Source organism: Canis aureus, chromosome 15 (assembly GCF_053574225.1).
Source record: "Canis aureus isolate CA01 chromosome 15, VMU_Caureus_v.1.0, whole genome shotgun sequence".
Taxonomy (NCBI): domain Eukaryota; kingdom Metazoa; phylum Chordata; class Mammalia; order Carnivora; family Canidae; genus Canis; species Canis aureus.
The window spans coordinates 66516460-66536718 of NC_135625.1; the positions used below are offsets into that span (position 1 = coordinate 66516460).

The 20259-nt window shown below is 38.5% G+C and overlaps 1 protein-coding gene across 13 annotated transcripts in view; it reads right to left on the bottom strand.

Annotated features, from left to right (window-relative positions):
• The window catches only part of EZH2 (enhancer of zeste 2 polycomb repressive complex 2 subunit), a 64953-nt gene that overhangs the window by 16675 nt on the left and 28019 nt on the right, over positions 1 to 20259 (bottom strand). For 4 of the 13 annotated variants that reach the window (XM_077850293.1, XM_077850289.1, XM_077850291.1 and 1 more), the window contains exons 4-10: positions 13261 to 13369; positions 12986 to 13164; positions 9410 to 9526; positions 6249 to 6369; positions 5300 to 5440; positions 4223 to 4325; positions 3533 to 3711 (exon numbers count right to left, since the gene is read on the bottom strand). In XM_077850293.1, the coding sequence (XP_077706419.1) occupies positions 3533 to 3711; positions 4223 to 4325; positions 5300 to 5440; positions 6249 to 6369; positions 9410 to 9526; positions 12986 to 13164; positions 13261 to 13369 (949 nt within the window). The remainder of the gene's footprint in view (positions 1 to 3532; positions 3712 to 4222; positions 4326 to 5299; positions 5441 to 6248; positions 6370 to 9409; positions 9527 to 12985; positions 13165 to 13260; positions 13370 to 20259) is intronic. The other 9 variants (XM_077850302.1, XM_077850300.1, XM_077850298.1 and 6 more) reach the window with 5 other exon arrangements.

Consider the following 20259-nt stretch of genomic DNA (forward strand, 5'->3'; position numbering starts at 1 on the left):
ACAGTAAGCTCAGAAAAATACACATAAACAGATTTTAAAAATAAAATATAAAAACCACTTAAGCTTATCAAGAAAAACGAGAGAAAAAAAACATTTGAGCAAGAAAAGAATCATTAGAACACTTAGATCAACTTTATACAAATAAATTTCAAAACCTGGGTGAAACCGATAATTCCCAAAAGTGATCCAGAAGCAATAGAAAATCTACTAGTACCAATATTATTTAACGCTGTACTGAAGATGCAAGCCAATGTGATGAGACAAGAAGATAAAGTCCTAATGACTGGAAGCAGAACATATCAGTAACTGTGTATATAGTTTACTTACATAGCTGGAAAACTCAAGTAAGAATCCACTGAGAAACTATCATAAAACAAAGACAACTGAGTATGGTATCAAGGTATAAAATATATAAAATTTAATGAGAAAAAGCCAGCAACAACCTATTAATAGCTAGAGATCATCTTAAGAAAGAACACACAAGAGCTACAAGAAGAAAATTTGAGGTTATTAAATGACACAAAATGAAACTTGGTCATATGGCTACATTTAAGCACTTAACTGAAGTGCCCCCTTAATCCTCATTTTAAAGTGTTAGTTTCCCCTTAGGTAATTAATAAATTGAATGAGGTTCCAATAAACATACTACCTGAACTTTTTTTTAATTAGATCAACTAAAGATTCTAAAATTTACATGAAAAAACAAGCAAGAATGGCCAGGAGATCAATGAATAAAGCCTCCTAGACAGAAAGACCCAAGGAACAAATGCAAAGAAAAAAGACCCAAGCACACATGGTGATGGGTGATGAAGACGGCATGGCGTCGCAGTGAAAGGGGTATTTTTTGGTAAGTGGTATGGAAACAGCTTGGTAGCCTTGGAGGTGGGGAGGAGGAGTGGATCCAAAATTCTGTAAGAATAAAACTCCAGTCACCCAAAATTAGATGCAAAAGAATGAAGCCTATCCAAACACAGGGGCCTGGGTTAACCTGCACTCGTGGGAAGTGATATACAGGTACAGCCATGGTCATGGTCATTCACTGTAGTGCTATTACAGCAAGAGGCACAAAACCATCCCAATGCTGACTGCCCCTCAGCAATCAGTTCAGTAAGTCCTCCCACCTCCTACAGTGGAAGACAACGCAGCTCTCCGGAGAGGAATAATACCTACCCTAGATTAAGTCAAAACAGGGAAAAGCCTGAATAGCATGGCACCTTTTTAACAGGATAGTCAGAAAAAGAAGACTATCTTTGCATTTTGCTAGAAAAAAAAACTATAGAAACACAGAGGAACTGACATTAGTGGTTTAAGGATGGGGGCAGAAGTGGCAGGGACAGGGCACTGGACACCTTTTAATACATTTCTGAAACGTGTATCATGTGAATGATGTTCTGTTTAAACAGTGTTTTTGTTTTTTGTTGTTATTGTTTAAACAGTGTTAACTAAAAACAAGCCAGATACTGTTTTAAGTATTTTACACAGAGTACTAAATTTAATCCCCACAACCAACAGCTTATGACCTACTGTATTATTCTCCTCTGACATAGACAAAACCAAAATTAAAGCACAAAATGCTGCATTTAACATATGTTTAAGAATGTATTTACTGACTCATTTTACTGAGGAAAAACCTACGTTGTGGGATATTTTGTCAAGGATAATGCAATGCAATGAATACTGTGGAATCATTAAGGCTAAATTATGAAGAGACCCCACTGCTCCCGAGTGCTCCAAATGAACAGTCTGCCATTCCACAGAAGCAAACTTCACTAAAGTGAACTAATTATCTATCTTCTATCTCCCCAGCCTGAATAAGGAGATAAATACTCAAATCTGAAGAACAGAATGAAGTAACTCTTGTAATAAATGTTCAAAAGTAGTATCCTACTTCCTTTGATTTGTCTGTAAAGAAAGGTACAAGAAATGCTACATCTATCGTCAAATTGGAGGAAACATTTCACGACTTCAAGCAGAGGTTCGAACACCCAACTTTTTTGTGATAGTGGTAACTGAATGCAGTTTATATTATTTTTAATAAAAATTGAACATAGTTTATAAAATGACTGTGTGTAAAGGCAAATTAAATGCAATTCAAGGCAACTATTTCAAGGGCTGTATGAAGATAATACTGACACTTCGTATTTGTCCAATGCCTGGCATACCAGAGATTATTAAAACTACCAAGTCATCAAGACTAGGAAGGTACTAGGTTTAACCACATAGCAAGGACATGGGAAATATAATAATTCTAAAAATCTACTTGAAATTTTTCTAATTGAAGGTAACTACACCACTAATACTACACACACTCTCTCTCTCTTAAACCATTTCCAGGTCATGATACATATCACATAACAAAGTATGAGATACAGCAAATATAAGGTGATAGTGCAAAACTCACAAGACGTTATCTGCTTGGGCAGGCTAATGAATATTAAGAGGTACCACTGGATAATGAGGGAGAAAATTCTGTAAAAGCCAGCCATAGGAACTCAAAAGGGCAAAGCACTGCTAAGGGCCACTCAGTATAGCGGAGCCAACTTTACATAGGTCAAAAGCCCCTGAAGGTGTGACCTGGCCATAGATGGTTGCACTAAAATGTATTCTGGAAAAAGCTAACCTTCATTAAAGTAAACTCTGCTTAGGAAACCAAAGAGATATCAAATATGTTTTCAAAACAAGCACCTCAAAAAAAGTTGGTGCTTTTTAAACTGTACTTAAAAAATTCCTATTACCTGGAAAAAATGTCCTAAGAAACCTAAGAAATCTCATTCCCCAGCAATGTCAGAAAAGCAAAGTAACATTGTTATGTGACAGACTTAAATTTCATTTACAACATTTTATGCTTTCCCTATATTCAAATGCAGATTTTTTTTTTGAGAGAGCCAAAGTGAGAGTGCGTGCGCACAGGGAGGGAGGGCAAGGGGGGCGGATGGGTCACAGACAGAGGGAGAGACTCTCCAGCAGACTCTCCGCTGAGTGCACAGCCAGATGGGGGCTCGATCCCAGGACCCTGAGACCATGACCTGAGCCAAACATCAAAAGCCAGACGCGTAACCGACTGAGCCACCCAGACGCCCCCAAATACAGATTTTTTTTAAAGTAACTTTCTCAGAGGACGCCCCCCCCAAAAAAGAATACTAAATAGACAAGAACATATATAAGCATCTTTTCAGCCGATTTCTTAGTCAACAAAATTTGTTCATCAATGTCGCAGTGTTGCTCTAGGCTATCAGCGAGTTCACAGTAATAGCTTTATTACAAAACAACTGCTTGGTTAGCATTTATGGAAAAACCACTGACCTGTATTCCAAATTAGCGGGCGACAGGCGGTCCAAATTAAATACATGTAGAAGAACTTCACAGCAACCCTCAGGCAACAAAGTACGTAAGAACAATACTCTGACACTAACATACTTTTCAATCATAACTGCCAGATTAAATGATAAATTCCTAGTTATAACAAATGACAGTACTCTCCAAGTTGCTTTAAGACATAATTCCACAACAAAGATAGAAAAAGAAAACGTACAATAACTGCACTTACGATGTAGGAAGCAGTCATATTTAAAACATCGCCTACAGAAAAGCGTATGAAATGAATGCAAGCTTTGCTCCCTCTGAACAGATTTAGCATTTGGTCCATCGATGTTCGGGGTACATTCAGGAGGAAGCGCACCTGGGAGCTGCTGCTCGGTGAGCTCTTTATACCTGACATTGACCAAGAAAAACGCAAGTGAAGCTGTAGCAAAACCTGCTTCTCTGAAAATACAGTTTCTCAAAGGTGCCATGTATTATTTGTGATGTTCGCCTTGCCCACAACACACTAGTAAAGGTCTAACCTTCAACGATCTTGATGGAGATGAAGAGCCAATTAAAATTATGCATATGGCGTATCAAGAGACAAGTTCACAGAAAGGATTCAGATCATGGAAAGTGTCACCATATGAATTAAAATAAATTTCAATGACACTAACGTTTCTACAAGTGTCCAGACAAATTCCCCTCTCCGCGTACTACGGTCAATGAAGTTGTGTGCTTGCTCTCCCTACAGTAAGTGTCCTGCAGCAGAGCCCACACACACAGCTTCGAGAACCCTGTGGTGCTGTCAACCAAGGAAGCCCAGGGGCTCACCAGCTAAATTAGTTCCGTTTCTCATCAACCGCAATGCTGAGCTAACATACCATACAAGGCAAGATTGCCTCAAAAGAACAACTCTTACTTTTCCTTTAGTTCTTCTGCTGTGCCCTTATCTGGAAACATTGAGGAAATGGCTTCAAAAATTTTATCAGAAGGAAATTTCCGAGGTGGGCGGCTTTCTTTATCTAAATGGGGAAATATGAAAGGGAAAAAAGATGAAAGCAAACAAGTTTTCAAACCTTCCTTCTCCATGCAACCACATCTAACAAAGTGGATTTCCTAAGAAACTATCATCTCCATGTTTCACTTACTTCTGACTATGTTACATGTATCCACGGAGTGTGGGTAGCCAAACAAAAAAAAACTCAAAATCAATTACAGAGTTTTTGGTGCACCGGAAGGCAAGAGACCCAGGTTCTAATCCCGGCTGGGCCACTGATTGGGTCTGTGACCTTGCCTGGCCACTACCCACGGGGGTCTGTTTCTTCAGTGTAAAATGAAGGAAAGGAACACGTGATCACTGCCTGTTACATCAACATTGTGCTTCTCTCAGATTGCAGTTTTCCCCCGCATTTTTCTATGCTATTTAACAATGAGCTCTGCCTGTCTCCAACTATGGGCCCTGGTCTGGGGTCCTCTAGCTTTCTGATAAGCCATCACTAGCATAGGGGTTAAAAGCCTGGGCTCTCCGGTCAGTTGGAGGAGCTACCGTCAGAATGTTCTGGGCTGTTTCTTCCCAGTAGTATAATATTAAATAAGTTACTTAACTGCACTGAGCCCATCACTTCAACCATAAGAGAGAGATGATGACAACAGCCATACTGTGGGGCATTACGAGCGTAAATGAGCTGGTGCAGCACATAAAGTGACTGGCAGACTCACTGCCTATAGGTAGTCAATGATCAATATGTTATGTCATAACGATGATTATGATGATTACCCAGCAAAATCCCAAAAACAGAGTAACGTTCTTTCGTTAGCCAAAGGAAATAAAGATGCCCGAATACAGGATATGTTACAGTTTGATTCTATTACATATTGATAGGATATTTCAGAAAAAAAAAAGAAAAAGAGAAAGAAGGAATTAATAACAGTTTGTGATTTTTTGTTTTTGAAAAATGCTGTCAAGGCTACACACAAACCTGATAAACAGACATACCATCTCTGTTCTCCTCTAGATCTTTCTGTTTTTCTTCTCTTTCATCAGGATCATCTCCATCATCATCATCATCATCATCATTGTATTGACCAAGAGCATTCACCAACTCCACAAAAATTTCATCATTTATAAACCCACATTCTGAAATTCATCAAGTCAAATATCAGAAACACACAGAGGAAAGTAGTAATGATAAAACTTTATGTATGCCTTTTCTAATCTGGAAGAAGAGCCAGGGCCTATTAATTAACACTAGAACACTGTAGTTAAAATGAGGCAGGAGGATCATTTTCAAGACCGGCCAGAGGCAAACTTAGGAGGAATTTCTCTTCAACACCTGTCATTTTCTCTTTGCTCACACCTTCCCCCAAATACCCGCTGCTATTCCCATATACTCTAGAAATTGTGGCCTCAGCCTCCTCCCAACAATGCATGTGAAGACCCTCATCTCCCCAAGAAAGGGACAGTGATGATGATGTTACACATGCTCCCCTCCTGCCAGACACTCTGACGGGTCTCCTGGACGTGAAGCACAGCAGCTGTGACTACAGAGACAGAAGTGCAGGTCCTGCAGCAGCAAAGTGGGACATATTTCTGAGCACAGGGCCTTCTGTAGCACATGTATCACATAAGCAGAGCCCTGATCCTAATTTTACTATGAAGGAATCTTAAAATCTACATACACTCAAACAACTCTATTTACATGTTACTGGCACTATAATTTATGTGATAACCAACTGCGCATCTTTTAAGTATCAAAAAAGATTCTTCAATTTAAAAATAGAGAAAACATTAAAATGTTTAGGATTGAAAACAGGCCCTGGCCACTCCAGCAATAAACTTACTTTTAATATTTTAAAAATGTGTTTTTAGTACGTATGCTTAAAAAATTCAAAATATCTTTCAATTCTTTGGCCCCTTTTTTGAAGAGAATAAACACAGGGCTCACCTCTATCCCCATGTACTTTTCCATCATAATTTTTTATTAGTTCTTCAATGAAAGTCCCATCCTGATCTAAAACTTCATCCCCCATATACGGAATGTTATGTAAAACAGTTTCATCTTCCACCTAAAAATAAACATATTTTAAAAGCAAGTTAATCTGAAGTATCAAAATATTTTTTAGATCAATGTTATGTAATGTAAAATACATTTTTTCCTAAGTAGATGTCTCTACCCAGTTCTCCAGATTTAGACAGGAAACTCTAATAAAACATAAAGACCCCCTCCTACCAATAAGAATGATCTCAGAAATCAAACCGTTAAGAGAACATTTTTAAGAAAAAATACCCTCTTCACCTAATCCAACATGTCAATCATTAAAACTTACCAACATTTCATTTACCTCAAGGAAAAATGTTGTGCTTTACAATATGACTCATCAATTTTAAGATACACCCCGTGTCTTAGAATTGATGAAATGTGGTTTTACCAAAACCACTTATAAAGAGCTGTACACCGTAAGATAACATAAGTAAGGATTTCTAAACTTCACTTGATGATCTAGTTATTCAGAGACCTTCAAAATAATAAAAATCTAGGGATATAAAATCAAGTATAGGGCAGCCAGGATGGCTCAGCGGTTTAGTACCGCCTTCAGCCCAGGGTGTGATCCTGGAGACCCAGGATCGAGTCCCACGTTGGGATCCCTGCATGGAGCCTGCTTCTCCCTCTGCCTATGTCTCTGCCTGCCTCTCTCTCTCTGTTTCTCATGAATAAATAAAATCTTAAAAAAAAATAAGTAAAAAATAAAAATAAAAAAATAAAAAAAAATAAGTAAAAAGTTTATGCCAAAAGGATCTGCTCTTATATATAAAGTAAGAACATACATGGGGGATCCCTGGGTGGCTCAGCGGTTTGGGCCCTGCCCCCAGCCTTTGGCCCAGGGCATGATCCTGGAGTTCCAGGATTGAGTCCCATGTCAGGCTCCCTGCATGGAGCCTGCTTCTCCCTCTGCCTGTGTCTCTGCCTGTGTGTGTCTTCCATGAATAAATAAATAAAATCTTTTAAAAAAAATACAATATTTCAATGATGAAAAGAACAAGATGCCTATCAAAATTATCATTCCAATCAAGACGACAGATGAGTTTACGAAGGTTTAGAAGACAACAGAGAAAAAAGAAGATGCTAACTTAGCCGGGAAGAGCCCATCCACAAAAAGTTCAGGAGAAGGGAGAACTTAAGAACACAAGGGACTGGGGATACCTGGCTCAGTGGGTTAAGCATCTGCCTTCAGCTCTGATCCCAGGATGCTGGGATCAAGCCCCACCACGAGGAGCCTGCTTCTGCTGCTCTCCCTCTCCCTCTCTCTCCTCCTTCCTCTACCCCTCCCTCCCTCTCTCTCCTCCTTCCTCTACCCCTCCCTCCCATTGGAGGGGGCTCTCTCTCTCTCTAATAAATATAAATCTAAAAAAAAAAAAAAAAAAACCCACAAGGGACTGGAAGCAGACATGCATGGTAGGGAGAGAATCTTCAATAAAGAATAAAAAAGACAGTAATGACAGATAAAAGACTAGAGGGTTCTGAAGTCCATATTTCAAGAGACTAAAGTAAGGATAGGTGTATCTTAAGAAGCCTGTAAACAGGGTATTGGTTAAAAACAGAATTTTAGGAGAATAATCTGATTAACAGAGTGGACTGGATAAGAGGACAGGAGGCCATGACAGGTGCGGCTGTGGAGGTGCCTCCGGCAGGTGCCTCAGGCACAGAGCACAATCAAAATGAAGAATACACCAGGAAAAGGCCATGAGACACACCGGGGACTGTCATGCAGCAGCAGGCAGGAAAAACGAGGAGAACAGGAAAATCTCAACTAATCCCCAGATGACAAATTTAGGACAACTGCAAAGTTCAGAAAGACAACAGAATCTTAGAAAAACAGGGGAAAGGGAAGTTGGGGAAGAAAGTACATAAGGGATATAAAATTAAGATTTAGATTTTAATGCACTGATCTATCTAGAGTCAAACTTACATACAACTAAAGAGTCCAGTTTGTGCCACATCTCACTTTCACTAATCCCATTTAAACTAGAAGTGTTAATTTTTTTGGATAAAGGCCAAAATTAAGTTATAATTGGCTATTTTGTCTTCCCAACTGTATCCATGTAAGCTCTGCTCCCCACCAAAACATATCCTAACCATAATATAGTCTGCCTAATGTGCCTTGGTCAGTGACCAGCAAAACCCATGGATAATTCTAAATAATAATGACAATTTTAAACACTAGATCCTTTCAGAATTGTAGTCTATGAAAGTATAAAATCTCCCATAAATTCTTGCAATTCTTAAACTAAATGTTTTTTGCATGAAGCCTTAAACACATGAGGCAATTACAGAAGAGTATCTGAAGTTTATCTTTAATCACTCACTGAAAAATCTTTCAGTTACTAAAGACATTAGAAACAACTATTTAGGGTAGACCCAGTGGCTCAGCGGTTTAGCGCCGCCTTCAGCCCAGGGCGTGATCCTGAAGACCAGGGATCGAGTCCCACATCAGGCTCCCTTCATGAAACCTGCTTCTCCCTCTGCCTGTGTCTCTGCCTCTCTCTCATTTTCTCTCTTTCTCTCTGTCTCTCATGAATAAATAAATAAAATCTTTTAAAAAAAATTTTAAAAATAAACATATTTTTAATCCCAGGTAGAGGGGATTCCTGGGTGGCGCAGCGGTTTAGCGCCTGCCTTTGGCCCAGGGAGCGATCCTGGAGACCCGGGATCGAATCCCACATCGGGCTCCCGGTGCATGGAGCCTGCTTCTCCCTCTGCCTGTGTCTCTGCCTCTCTCTCTCTCTCTGTGACTATCATACATAAATAAATAAAAATAAATAAATAAAATAATAAAATAAAATAAAATAAAATAAAATAAAATAAAATAAATCCCAGGTAGAATTCCTGCTCAACGCTTTTTCTTTGGAGAATATTTTAACTTGGAAAGACTAGAAAAAGAGCAACACCACAAAGGCTTATTCAAATATATGTATCAGTTAAAAAAAAAAATCACTGAGTGTTATCATTTCAGTAACTTTTTTTCTTACTTGTTCTTGATTCACAAGAAAAGTGTGTTTTATTTAAAATAAGTGATAATAAAGTAAGCAGATCACAGATGTACATACCATAAAATTCTGCTGAAGGGGAGACCAAGAATACATTATGGGTACTGAAGCAACCGCATTCAGAGTCTTTAATGGGATGACTTGTGTTGGAAAATCCAAGTCACTGGTCACTGAACACTAGAACAGAAAAAAATAAAATTGACTCATAAGAATAAAAGGACAACCTCAAGTGGTAGACATATTAAAAAGGAACTCAGCCCACTTAAATAATTTTGAAAAGGAAATCCCTTTACCTAAGACAGAAAGGTTTCTAAAAACCATGAAGGATTCTCTCTCCTTCTCACTTTCTTTTACTTAGGGTGGGGAAAAAAAAAAAAAAACGCTTCAGATTTTGCAAATTTTTAAAAAGCCTCCAACGACCCTTCCCATACTTACCAATATCGATCAGAATCAAAAACGATATTTGCTAGCCTCAGGTTAACTGCTCCTTGCTTTCACTATAAATTTCTTGGCTTGATGCTTAGTTTCTTTTACATCTCCACCACTTGGAATAATATTATATATACCAAATATGCCTCTTAAATCTCAACTAATAATAATATGGAAACTATTAGGTTCACCTTTCTTATTTTTATCTTCCCTTTTTAAAAAACCCAAGCATCATTTGCTATTACCAGATGTTAAACAAAGATGAAGGGTCATAACAGATCTGAGTTTCAATCACAACAAAAGAAATTCCTATCCATTCTACAAAAGTATAATCTCTAAACTAGTAATAATAATAATAGGTAATATTATTAAGCACTTTCTATGTGCGAAGCACTATTTTAAACACATTCCATGTCTTTTATTTTTGTCCTCATGACACCATAAGATAGGGATTAATTCTTAGCCCCCATTTTACAGGTGAGAAAACTCTGGTGAATACAAAGGTCAGTAAATGGCCCAAAGCCATACATTAGACAGGGCTAGAATTTAAATCCAGAAAGAAAGTCTGACTCTGGAGCCTCTGCTCTTACCCACTACACATACTGCCACGATACTGTATCTCTATCATGTTTAAGTGCATAGACTCTCTGGAAATACCGTATTTCATCCAACCTATGATGACATTAATTTCAAGGCATTCCATTACTTTCTGTATCAGTAAGAAAATAATGTTGCCAGTTAAACTGTAACAAAGCTTTCTTTTTTTTTCTTTTTTTTTTTTTTTGTAACAAAGCTTTCTTATCACAGTAATTCTAAGATGCATTCCAGTTTCAGATGTTAAAACGTCAAAATTTTGCATCTCTTGATTCTATGAAATACGGTAAAAATCTGTGCCCAAATGATGACCACAGCACTTTCTATCCTGTCTAGGAATCCAGCTTTTCTTAAAGAGTACCATTATCCAATATCCAATTAGCAGGCTTCCAAGAACCTTCTCAAAAATACCCTTGGACATATATTCATAATCTACAATCAGTGAAAATAGAGCAAAAAGAAGAATTGAAGGAGTAAAATGAAACCAAAAAATCATGTCTACACACGCATAATTATTATATGTTAAATTTTTATTTGAGAGGTCTGAAAAATAGCAGGCCTAGATTTGGTGAAATTACAGTGAAAATCTTTGGCTTACAGGCCACACCTGGCCCTCAGCATCTCATCAGGCCAGAGGGACAATCTTGCAATGGTCACAGTCACTGCAGCACAAAATAGCACCTTCCTGGTGGAAGTGAAGGTTTAAAGATAAGAGTAGTTAGAAAGAACTGTGACAGTGATTAATCCATTAATTTGCTTTCCAAAAGGGCAAAGATAAAGATAATAATACTAGAAAGCTCGTAGCTCAAGTCAATGAGGAGGTGTGAACGGTTCCCTGCTACTCCAGAGCCACAATCTCTCCCTGTGCCGCACTCTGGTCTCTGACACGGTTCTTCATCCATCCGTCCATCCAATAATCCAGTCATAATCGCAGTTAACATTTATTGAGCACGTACTATGTTGCAGGCACTGTGCTAAGTGCTTTGTATACCTTATCTTAACCACTGCTCCTCTCTGCCTTTGGTGTCACAACCTCACAAATGAGACTGAGGCTCACAGAAGTTAACTAACTTGCCTAGTCAGAAAGGTAGTTAATTTCCCAAGCCAGGATGGAAGCCTAAGTCTGACTCCCAACAGCCAAGCGCTCATCACTGTGCTCCACTCCTGCCCTTGAGAGGCTCCCAGGGTCCAAGGACGAGCACAGCTATGTGCGGGGTGCTGCTGGGCCGAGATGCCCTCTCCCCCAGGCCCTTCTCTTACTCCTGTTACTACCAAGTTGCCTCTCCTCCTCCCTGCCTAACTGGGTAGGCTCTGGGGCCAGGAGGGGTTCTAATTACTGAATCAAGTATTATATGCTGTCCAGGGAACATTAAGTGCGAAGTAATCGTAATGTCTTAGCAAAAAAAAATTAGAGTTTGGGGTTTTGCTTTATACTCGGGGGGGGGGGGGGGGGGAGAAGTAAATTGATACTGTGACTTTAATTCTGAAGAGTAGCCTCCTTTAAAGCTTGAGGGGTGAGGGAGAGCGTGTGGCCTCTCCAGCTCTGACTTACCCATCTGGCTTTACCTAACATCTGAACCTGAGGCCGTACTTAAGGTTAGAGACAGCTTAATGGTATGCTGCTCAACTACCAGACAGGAGGGACTCTGCTTCCTCTATTTGCTCTAAAGATGCAGACAATGCTCTGCATCTATTGAATGGGGTCCGCTGGTTTTTCCCTTAAATAGAAAGAGCTCCGAGAAGCACAAAAATAAGATGGCAAAGGCTGTAGCACTAAAGTACTACCTCCAACGCCATCCCATGACCCAACATCTCAATTCTGAGTCCTATGAGAGTCACCAGGGGGTCAGAAGGAAGCTCTCTGAGGGCAAAAAGCAGCTGAGACGGTGTGGTTTCACTTCTGTCTTGCAATGATACTCAGCACAGTGTCTCAAAAAAGAGTAGGCACTCAAAAAATGTTTCTGGAATGAACAGACTGCATTTGCTGATTTTGCCTAATGGAGATTTCACTCCAATTTCTCTTTAAAGCTATGAGGGCATCTACTTAGAAAATTGAAGGTCTACACCCATGTCATTATCTATGTAGCATCTCTAGAAACCTATTCCATTCCTTACCTATTAAACCTTAACTAATAACCATATTCCTTTCCATTTACAAAATAATATTCAAATGCAAAAGCATTTGTTGGTAAAACAAGTTTGGGAATTCTTATTTATTGACTTAACAGGAAAATAACTCAAAAAATTCCAGTTACTTACCAGTAACTTTTTTTCTTTGAAAATGTATCATCCTTGACAGTTTATGCAATTAAGTCTCATATCACTCAAAGTACTGAAAAGGATTTTGACCTCCTGGGTCTCCAAAGCATTTGACCTGATCACAGTCAAGCGTCCTGGACTCAGGAACTCACTAGGAGACCTACCATCGACAAATAGAATTCTCCAATTCTAGTTCCTACTTGAGGATCACACAAGGACATTATTAGAGGTGATTCATCATCAATGGTAAAGAAGGAAAAAAAAAACTCTATTAGTTATCAAGGATGCTACATTTTCAGAGAAACACAGCTTACTGGTAAGTAACCGGGTTCCTCTGAGGATGGATAGACTTACATCAACCAGCTGGTACAATAGGCGACTGTGTGGCTGGACCACTGGGAGCTGGAGAGGGAAGTCAAGCCAAAAATAGTAGTTGTAGGAGTACACAACCAAACTGAGACTCTTGGCAGAAGGCTGGTTCCAAGTAAAAACTGTGTTATGGAAAATCGTAGAGGGAAGAGCAGGTGAATGGCCTGCAGGGAAGGGAAAGAAATTAACACACCCTACTATGTGCCAAGCACTGTGCTAGAGACTTTACCAAAATTAACTTCTTTAAAATTCACCACTACCTAGGAGGTTGGTACGACTCCCCATGTTACAGTGGGACATCCCAAAGGAAAAAGAGCTATGGCCATCTGGTCTCTGAACAATCTTTGACATCAGAAGGGTGAAGTCCAACTTCCATATAGTAGGGGGCAGAAAAATACAGTTAGCCAAGTTAAAAAATATTCTGGGATACTGGTTGGTCCATTTAATTCATGCCAGAGACACAATGAACTGTTGATATTGTCTAATATCCTTCAATCTTTCCAATTAAAAATAATAAGGAACCATCTTATATCTAAGGGGTAGGAAAGAAGACATCAACTGTCCCCCAGATCTAGAGAAAAGCAGAGGATGATTTCTGAAACTGCCTCTACTCTTCAAAATCACAGCAGAGAATAGGTAACACACCCAAATCTTAAGCTGGCCCTTCTGGTGAAAATGATAGTGTATATAATTTACTTTCAGACTGCTTTTGGCCAAGAAGTTCTAAAGAAAAAAAAAAAAAAAAAAAACGAAATGAGCAAATATCAAGTTTGGATCAAGAGAAGCTGGACAGAAGTAGTCCCTAACCACGCCTCGGGGGCTGATGAGGAGACCAGGGAGCACAAGACACGAGAGGGTCCGGTGAGATAGAGTCAGAAATAAAAATCAGGGAGACAAACTCATCAGATCTTGACAAAGACATAGTCAGTACAAGCAGCTCATCGAGGGTGTTGGAACTAAGAAATCAAAGAGTGGCTCATAACCAGATTATAAATTATTTCCATTTTTGTTTTTAAATATGTTACAGAGCCATCCCAGACTGGAGGAAGAACCCCTACCTGCAACGTAGGGCTCTTACTTCTGAGTTCACTTAAGTATTACAGAAACGTATCCTGTGTGTCAGTTCTTACACTTCTTTTCAGAAGAAAAATACACATACACGCATTTAACACAGAACACAGAACACGTGGAATGTAATTTCAGGAAGTTTAGACCCTTAACTCTTCCTTGCATTCTAATTTCAAAAGCTTGATCCCGAATGAAAGCAACCATAAATGTGTCAACTTAGTAATCCCATTAAAACCCAATGCACAGGGAAAAACCCAATGCAGTCTGGGGTCAGACGGGCTGAATTAAATCATTCCTCATAACCTGCAGTTTTGCTACAAACTCTATTTTGCTAAAACCAGAAATCAGAAATTGAACAAGAGCCAATACGTAAGTTTTGGTAAAACTACAAAACACCCAAAAGGGACATGAAGCAGCTAACTGAAGCCATGCAAACTCAAAACACCTAATTCAAGAATAGTCCTAGGAGTGGGAAATAAGATCATTTCTGACTCTGAGAACAAAACAAAACAATCAAGAACAAAAGAAAGCAAAAACTAAGAAATGGAAGCCAGGCACTACTGAAGCCCCTGGGTTCCATATGCCGTGGCGGCGTGCTCGCTCCATAGCCCTGCTTCCGAGAGTGGGCACAGGCCTGAACGCTACAGGGAAGTAGAGGCACGAATTACAGTGAAGAGGTGAGACTGGCACCAGGCCCTGGTCTGAGGATGAGCACTAATTCCTGGCTCAAGGATAGATCTGCTCTGGGGACCGTCAATCAGGTCAGCCAAGTCTGCTGACCTTTGCAGAAAAGATTTATAACTGCCTCTTGACTATCCACTGGCTGTTCAGTGTTGCAACAACAGAAAGCTAAACAGAAATATACTATAAAAATATAAAAACCAAATCCCCCACTCATTGTTTATACCAGAGGAAATTGCTGATGGGTTAAATGATATTAAAATATAAAAGTGAAAACAACTAAACAGAAAGATGGAGAGGTAATTTATATAAGCTTTCCTTTCTAAGCCTCTAGAAACACAGAAATCAAAAGAAAAAATTATAATTTGATATATAAACTTTTTTTTTTAAGATTTTATTTATTTATTCATAGAGACACAGACAGAGAATGAGAGGCAGAGACACAGGCAGAGGGAGAAGCAGGCTCCATGCAGAGAGCCTGACATGGGACTCGATCCAGATCTCCAGGATCACGGCCCGGGCTGCAGGTGGCACTAAACCTCTGCACCACCGGGGCTGTCATGATATATAAACTTTTAAAATTTCTATAAGCCAAAATATACCAGAAGTAATATCAAAATGGGGGGAGGGGGTGTCTACAAAACATGATAAATAATGAATATTTAAGAGTTTACAAAAGTCCTCAAAAATCCTAAGAAACAATCCAACCTAATTTTAACAGATCCGACACCCTAATAGCCAGTTCATAAAAGAAATATAAACAATAGAAACTTCACTGAATAAGAAAAGCAAACAAACCGTAGTAACATTTTTACCTTTCACACTGACAAAGATCCAAAGACTGATATTATGCATTGGGAACAGAGATAAACAGACACTACCATAAACAGCTGGATGGAAAATCCTTTGGGAGAACAATGTGCTAACATCCATAAAAATTTTAGTATGTGTATCCTTTTAACCAAGTAATTTTATTTCTAGGAACTCTTCCTACAAAATCATTCAAGGATACAACAATACAGATGAAAGGTATTAACCAAAATACTAACTGCAAGAGTAAGAAAAATTTAACTAAAATATTCATCAATTAAGAATAGGGCAATGAATTATGGTATATCCCACAGTATCAAACACTGCATTCTTAGAGATTGGGGACCTGGACAGAGGTTGTAGTGATGGCCCAAAATAGGGGGTGGGGAGATGGGCAAAATGGATGAGGGGAGTGAGACACAGCTTCCTTATGACGAAGTCATGAGAATGAAAGGCACAGCAGAGGCGCCTGGGAGGCTCAGTTGGTTGAACATCTGATTCTTGGTTTCTGCTCAGGTCATGATCTCAGGGTCCTGCTCAGTGGGGAGTCGACTTGGGATTCTTTCTCCCTCTCCTCCTGCCCCTCCCCCAAATCCACACATGCTCTCAAATAAATAAATATCTTAAAAAATAAAAGGTACAACGTAGGGAACATTGTCAGTAATACTGAAACAGTGTATGGTGATAGGTGGCCACACCTGTGGTGAGCACAGCACTAGGTGCAGAGAAATTGAATCACTATGTCCCACACCTGAAACTAATCATTAGGTGTGAACTATACTCAAAAAAAAAAAAAAAAAAAAATCTTTTTTTAAGTGACGGCTCAAATTGGCAGGCACATTTTATCTGGCCAGTAACCATTTGAAATAAAATATATATTATCACTATTAACACGTTATATGTAGAAAAAGAGATGGGAAAGATTAAAAATTACAGACGTTGAACTACAGGAACTTTTTGCCTTCTGTTTTATATATTTCAGTGTAGTTTGAATTCTCAAGAGTCATTTTGTAATGGCCTTTTAGTTGAAGAGAACGATTAAAAGAGTTTCATTAACCCGACAGATATTCACATGACCTGGTATAAAACTCCCTCAATCAATACAAGGTAGCTCATGAAATCTGTCCAACCCTCCCAAAAATGGTACTCCCCCCCCTAATATTCTTTCATAAAATTAAGAGAAGATAAAACAGAATCCTAAGCAGTGAATTTAATTAAGTCAATCCATGTTATCCTAGAAGTTCTAGGTCTAATAACATTTTATTTCTTCACAGCAATAAACACTTTTAACAATGCAGGCTAGACTTTCATTTCTTCTGGTTCAATCTGTTCTTAAAATAGCTGTCAAAATTTGGTTTTGCATTTTGGGAAAAGACCTGATCTTTGTAGATCAGTGATCTTTGATCTTGATCAATGATCTCATAGTCAAATAGTTGACTATCTGCATATGTAAAACACCAACCATATAAACAATGGTCTAGGAGAAAAACAGTGAACTGGAAGCAATTTCTGGTTTATTGTACAAAGTAAACATTTGACATTTTTTAAAAGATTCTGTATCTTACATTTGAAAAGTGAATTAAGTTCAAAAACTAAACTCAGACGTCAAATAGAGGATATATAATTAATAGGATAATGATATAAAAACTCAAACATAAGTGACCTTTTTTAAAAACGTCGTTTTGGAAAAGCATAGGACACATTAGTTTCCTTTCAAAGAAAAAAAAAAAAATAAGGAAAGCCATCTTTATGGTCATTTAAGAAATGTTCCATCTATTTCAGCCTAAAGAAAGCCAGAAAGGAAGCAAAGGCTGCAATGATTTGAAAAGTTCTAAGGGTGGGGAAGGACTCCACTCCCCAAACAAATACCAATAAAGGGTTAAAAAGAAGCAAAGAGCTACAGAGAGCCAACTTGGAAACTAGTTCCCTGAGAAAGGCTGGCTGTGTTCAGACTGAGAACCACCCGTTTATTTCTAAGACATGAGAGAAATGACCTCACTCCCCATCATATTTGCTCAAATGGCTCATGAGAATCTAGACCTACTGGTTCTACAATTCTGAAATTTACAAAGGAAAGAAAGCATGCTACTATATTGAAAGTTGAAAGGTATTTAAGAGCACTAAATTACATACTGGGTGCACTAGCATATCATTCTTTCTTTGTAAATAGTAACAAAAATTTCTATTTACAATTAACTGAGGAAACTGCATTATGAGTCAATAAATAATGCAAGTGCTTAAGTGTAAATGAGACAATGTTATCCTTCTCCTTCAATAAAAATAAGTCCAAACTGCAAACTTATAAACTGACTACATTGTTATTTTCATAGAAGCCTCTTCACCACTACCACCCCCCCAAAATTTGCAAATATCAAATGACAGATGATGAATTCACAATTCTTTCAATCATTACTAGGATCAAATCTGTATGTATTAAAATGTTTTAATTCTTCTTAAATGTGAGGACTATGATGGCTTTCTAAAGATGCTGCTGCGTTAGACATCCTGAAGAAGCTGCATGTTTAAATATACACTAAAAATTCTATTTTCATTAGTAGACAAGACACAAAATTCCTACAAGAACATTAAATTCTCCTGGGAATCTAGAAATGCAGATTGGCAGGATATTTTTAAATTACTATACGAATCACACCACTTGCCCAGAAAAACAGACATCTGAGCAAGCCTCTCTTTCAGTCCTAATACACACAGGTAATAAAAATCTTGATAGGAAGAATCAATGAAGGAAAGCACCTTGTGGTTTTTATCAAGAAATGGACAAATATACAAAAAGCAATGCACCCATAAGAACTCCAAGAGTAACTCATAAACCAGGCTCTTCATTAAAACCGGAGAAACAGACACATTGAAGAACAGGACTACCGACGTGAAGACTTACAGAAGATAAAGTGTTTTACCGATAAGACAAAGTAATGAAAGTCACCTAGAAGCCATGGTTTTTAAAAACAACCACAAACCGTATCAGTAAGGTGTGCATCCCTTGGTCTGTGTTTATCACTTGGTGACGTTTCTAAGGTGAATGTTCCTTAAAGAGATTAACTGAAGAGCAAAGGAAATAAATGTAAAATATACCATCACTGCCTACAAGAAGTCAGGAGTCAGGAGTAGCTTATAAAGAAAAATATTGACACATAATGTATAAAAACTGCATAGGCAACACCGCTTAGGTTCTGTAACCTCAACACCAAAAAATAAGCACCCACAAGTTATCTTCAAAACATACGTTAAGAAAACACTATAGTGAAGACAGGGTCTCTGAGTTCAACTGCAGGGCTCACTAGATCTGAATCAGCATCTACGGCAGCCGCTTCGTTAGATCAGAGAGTGACCTTTGCCAGCCGTTCTTCACTAAAATAACCTAGATAAAAACCAGTCATTTTAAAACTGAGCACATCTACTTTACACGCACAGAAGGGATTAAAGTAGAACTGAGTGAAAAAATGAAAACTGTCGTTGAACGGTCCTTAGGCCGCAAAGGATTTAAACAAAGACAGCACTTACAAAGGATCGGCTTATAAAAATAAGCAGTTAATTAAAACAATGTTATAACAGCACTTCCCAATGTTGAAAGCCACAGACTTTAGGTGTTTGGACCGACACTGCAGTCTGAACTCCTGCCAAGCCTACTACTAGGAAAGTCTTTGCAAAACACACTAACTTTTATTTATCCTCCTGCTTCTGACCTACTTCGGGCTCCAACTTTTAAAGCATATAAAAGAAATTGACAGACAGCTGAGAATGCTCAAACTGCAGAAAAATAAACAGGGATACAGTCTCATCTACAAAGTAAGGAGATTAGACAGATATCATTAAAGTCCTTCTCAGTCTTAAAATTTTATTATTTTTATTATGAGAATACCAAAAAGCTTATCACAAACTGTATAAACGTGCAGCTTCCTGAAGTCAGTGATGATGGTTTTAAAGGTGCTTGGAGGTTGGGAAGTAAAAGATGAATCACTTGAGCAGAATCAGCTACCAAGAGTAGCTCAAAAACTAACAGCCTTGACCAGGTCACTTGAGTTCCTGAGGCAAGGGATGAATTCCCTCCTTCCCCTCCTATTTTGTGAAAATGGTTTTTCTCAACCTGCATGGGGTACTAAGTTTAGAAAACAATTTTGTTTTATTACAATTCTCATTTCTTCTTACAACTTCTCACATAAACTCACATTACAAAGTTAGAGATCTTTACATTCAATGATTTCTCTCCATTTGACAAAACGAAAAGCAAAATTCAATTAGTCAATATTAATTTGAATTAATTGTACTTGCAATTATATTACGAACAATTCAAGCTGTATATCAACCATGACCTTTACTCATTTCCTAAGGTGTCTGAGCAAAGCGGTGCTCTTCTGGGCCCACATCAGATCACTGGAGCAAGCTGACTAGTATTCCGAAGCCCAGTGTCCTTGTCCAGGGAGAAAAAGGCCTAATACAACTGTCACAAAGATTAAAGAAGGTTCATGTGTGTGCACAGTACCTACCACCGGCTGGAAATCATTACTGCTGTTAACTTTTACTTATAAGTGTCAGATGGGCTTTCGGTAGCATTCTGAGTCGTAATGGGTGGCAAAACTTAAGTATTCCATGTGTGCCTACTTATTTCTCCAAATTTTACTTTAGAATAAGATTTATTCTTCCAATGAGAAGAAAAGTTTCCTTCTCCTTTACCCTCAAAA